This window comes from Chaetura pelagica, unplaced genomic scaffold (genome assembly GCF_000747805.2).
Source record: "Chaetura pelagica isolate M959 unplaced genomic scaffold, ChaPel_1.0 scaffold1269, whole genome shotgun sequence".
NCBI lineage: Eukaryota > Metazoa > Chordata > Aves > Apodiformes > Apodidae > Chaetura > Chaetura pelagica.
In genome coordinates, this window is record NW_009954605.1 from 41,555 (window position 1) to 43,539 (window position 1,985).

A 1,985-nucleotide genomic window follows, 5' to 3' on the forward strand; every position below is an offset into this window, starting at 1 on the left:
CATTCATTGATTTGTGATGCATACTCATTCCTTTGTAAATGAGGAGGAAAAGCTCAAATCCACAAACCTAGCTAGTGTGAAGAAAACTTATATCTGACACTTTGGAAATACCAAAAGGTATTATGTGCAAAGAACCTTCCAAAAGCAGCCCTTTTTTCTACTTCACTAACTCAAAACCAGTTATTTTCTGCACATCACATTCCCCAGTTTCTCCCTGAGCAAGGCAGCACACAGGAGATCAACCAGAAAAAGCCGTATTTGCCAACATCTCTATCCTTGCTTCTATCCCCTCCCACAGTAAAAACCCACAGATCTGTTAAATCTCTTTATTTATAATCTTCTTATAACAAAGCAGGTTGGTGTTGGTTTTTTTTTTTAGTATAAAAAACAGCAAGAAAGCCTTTAGTTGACACAGGGGCTAAAACCATTCTGTCTGGAGGAGAGGCAGAGGGAAAGAAAAACAAGCCAACAATAAAAGACATGGAAAGAGTCCTGAGTTTTCCTAGAGGCTCCCCTTGAGGAGGGCCCTGAGGCTGGGAAGCAGCTGGGCAGCGCTCGGGCGCTCCTCGACATTAGCCTTCCAGCAGCAGCTGATGATGCTCTGGAGCCTCTGGCCCATGGGTGACTGGTGGAACACAGCAGCAGCCAGCGAGGGCCGCAAGTTGTACGCGACCACGGCGTAGAGCACGTGTTGCCGCTCGCCCAGGTAGGGCTGCTCTCGCGTGACCATCTGCCAGAGGGTGATGGCAAACGAGTAGATGTCTGCTTTGGCAGTGACCCTCTCTCCCTTGAGGAGCTCAGGGGCACGGTGTGTGTATGTGCCCCCTTGCTGGCAAACATGGGGACTCTGGGACACACCCTCCTCCAGTTTCTGGGAGCACCCAAAGTCTCCAATCTTGCACAGTCCCTGCTCGGTGATGAAGATGTTTGCAGGCTTCAGGTCCAAGTGCACAATGCCCTGCGAGTGAAGAAAAGCTAAGCCAGTCACAATGTCACAAGAGTAGCACACAGTCTCTTCCATGCTCAGGGCCTTCCTTCCACAGCCTCCTTCCTCATCCTCACCCTGTCTCCACACATTGCCGGTGCAATAAATCACATGGTGCAGGGTGATATTGCCCACGTACTCCATGATGATGGTGCCCAGGCTGTTCTGGCTGGCCGGGGCACACGTGCTGGCAGCCACCACACGCACCACATTGTCATGCTGTAGCCAGGCTACGTTCAGCTCGGCCCAGAAGCTCTGCCGAGATGCCAACCGGTTTTTGCTACTCTTCTTCACCTGCTTCACAGCCACAGTTGCACCGTGGTAGGTGGCTTTGAAGACAGAACCAAAGCCCCCAGAACCAAGGGGCTGCAGGAGGCAGAGCTGATCCCAGTCAATGGAGCACCAGGCCAGGCGCGGAGGCAGGCGGCGGGTCCTGACCAAAGGAGCTCCCCCCAGGAAGCTTTTGCTGTCTTTGCCAGGGATAACTAAGGGGCTGCTGCAGGGTCTCAAATCCGCAGATGGGGAAAACTCCAAAGGAAGAAAACAATTAAGAGGAATGGGTGATGGCATAATAAGATGGCAAAAGCAACAGGCAGTTACTAAGAGGCAGTTACTAAGACAGAAGACTGGAAAGTTTCTCTGACAGAAAGGGTGCTGTAGTGGCTTCCAAAGCCTTTTATCCTCTCATCACCATGCTCCCTCCCACCCCCAAATGAACTGCATCTGTCACAACTAGCTGAACCCAATCAGGCTCACCTGGAGACATTCTTCATCAACACTGAAGTAAATCTCTAGAAAGTCAAGGCAAATTGACTTAAAGCTAAAAAAATATTAACTTGTATGTATTGCACATCATTTCTAATCTCAAGAGAAATCAAAGATGTTCTGACCATTGAATGTCCCTAGCAAAATGCCCCAGGAGTGAATATAGCAGGGATTGGTGAATGCATTTCACCATGGCTCCAGGCAGGAATGATCATTGCCAGATGCATTAAACAGC

At 49.7% G+C, this 1,985-nt stretch overlaps 1 protein-coding gene across 1 annotated transcript; it reads right to left on the reverse strand.

Moving 5' to 3' along the window:
- Window positions 1-502: 502 nt before the first annotated feature.
- MOS (v-mos Moloney murine sarcoma viral oncogene homolog) lies at window positions 503-1,555 on the reverse strand. The gene has a single exon (XM_010005440.1). The coding sequence runs from the start codon at window positions 1,553-1,555 to the stop codon at window positions 503-505; it is 1,053 nt and encodes a 350-aa protein (XP_010003742.1).
- Between the last annotated feature and the right edge of the window lie 430 nt (window positions 1,556-1,985).

What these genes read in the sequence shown, in the direction of transcription:
- MOS (XM_010005440.1), bottom strand. Translation starts at nt 1,555, where the DNA reads ATGCCATCACCCATTCCTCTTAATTGTTTTCTTCCTTTGGAGTTTTCC.